Below are 1,659 nucleotides of genomic sequence, written 5' to 3'. Positions count from 1 at the left end.
TACAGGATCCTCCCGGCAGAAACAGAGTCAATAAAGTAATGCTCGATGTCATTCAACACACACCTTAGCATTTTCAAGAAATGCTCCCTAGAGGAACGACCAAGGCGAAAGTCCTGCATAAAATTACCGTGACGGCTGTAGATCATCACTAAGTGTGAGACGCAGTCCTCAGGGACTCGGAAGTCGTAAAAGTCTACATAAGGAGGACTAGAAGCCTAGAAGTCTGCTGGACCAAGGTCGTTAACCTCCGGCTGGTCAAAGCGGACAAGGAAGGATGCAGCATCATCCGAGATGGCGGCAGAACTACTACCCGCCTCAAACTGAGAAGGGATAGTAGGAAGTGAACCTATCAAAAAAGGAAACGCAAGGCAAAATAAAAAATAAAAAAATGGCACGGGAAAAGAAGACTTGCAGAAAAAGAAGATGAAATAAGAAAAGGAAAATTGCCAAAGTTACCAGGAATGGGGGCTACGGGTGTAGCAGAAACAAGTACTATAGGCATAGTAGAAGCAGGAGTAGTAGGCACAGCTGAAACGGGTACTGAAGGTGCGGCAGGAATAGGCGCTACGGGTGCGGCAGGAGCAGTCATTCCCACGCCTGCTGCAATTTCTGGCCCCTCAGAAGTCTCTGCAAGCAGGGAGATAAGTATGCAAATGAAACGCAAATATAACAAAAAAAAAAAAAAAGAGATAAGGGGAAGAGAGATACATACCCATGAAGTCAGGCTCGGGTGAAGCACTCCCCTCTTCATCAGAGTCGGAAATTCTCTTTTTCAGTACGGGTGCATCATCAGGATCCTCAAGAATGTCATCGGATCCCTCTGAAGATAAATCTGTATCAGGACCATGGGTAGCGGAGCCGAGAATGGAGGAAGGAGTAACAACAAGCGAAGCACCATCCTTTGCAGCATGGGAGATAGCTGTAAAAGGGTCACTAGTCGAAATCACAAGCGGCAGAACGAAAGGAGTGATTTTGGGTTGAACAGCGGCAGGAGGAACAGCTCCCTCTGAAGGAGTAGGTCTCTCGGCAGGCAAGGGTATAGTCTCACCAACCCCTTCGACATGAGTACCCTCTCTAGGTACCGGCTCGGCGGAAGGGGTGGGAGTTTTGGCAGGAGCCTTGTGTGCAGCAGTAGAAGGAGTGGGCGTTACTAATACTGCCTCGGCCCCATCAAAAAAGCCTTTCATAGGTACACCCATGGAGGCAGAATGGGGCGGGTAACTGATGAGTCTTCCTTATGCTTGGACTAAAAGGAAAGAGGCAGAAGAAATTGGCGAGTTAGCCGCAAGAAAATTAAGAAGTTTTGTCAAAAAAAGAAAAAGGGGAGAAATAACTTACCCTCCGTTCAGTGGCAGATACGGGGTAAGGAGTAGTTTTCCTTTTGCTACCACGAGTCCTGCTAGCCAGAGGAGCACCTGTAGGAGGCAGTGGTGTGGCAGGCTTGGTTTTGCCGGCAGACTTGGGTTTGGCAAGCGCTTTCTTGCTCGATACAGAGATGTTGATTACCTTAACTTTTTTCTCCCAACCAAGGGGATAGTCGCCAGCGTGCTAGAACCATCCTTTCTTTTCTGCGTCCCATTCAAAAATGGCTGACCGGCTTTGTTTTCTAGCATAAGCCAAAACAGATTTAGAAGGAAGCAGCAAGCGAGGGTTACTGAG

At 48.0% G+C, this 1,659-nt stretch overlaps 1 protein-coding gene across 1 annotated transcript; it reads right to left on the bottom strand.

Annotated features, from left to right (window-relative positions):
- Window positions 1–215: 215 nt before the first annotated feature.
- Window positions 216–1,199, bottom strand: LOC126691233 (endochitinase A1-like). The gene is made up of 3 exons (XM_050386293.1): window positions 713–1,199; window positions 457–627; window positions 216–346 (listed from the first exon to the last, which is right to left on the bottom strand). Exons 1-3 carry the CDS (start codon window positions 1,197–1,199, stop codon window positions 216–218), a joined length of 789 nt encoding a protein of 262 aa, XP_050242250.1.
- Window positions 1,200–1,659: the final 460 nt, after the last annotated feature.

Source organism: Quercus robur, chromosome 7 (assembly GCF_932294415.1).
Source record: "Quercus robur chromosome 7, dhQueRobu3.1, whole genome shotgun sequence".
Taxonomy (NCBI): Eukaryota; Viridiplantae; Streptophyta; class Magnoliopsida; order Fagales; family Fagaceae; genus Quercus; species Quercus robur.
The sequence above is the reverse complement of the archived record's forward strand: the minus strand, read 5'-3'. Positions and strand labels throughout refer to the sequence as shown.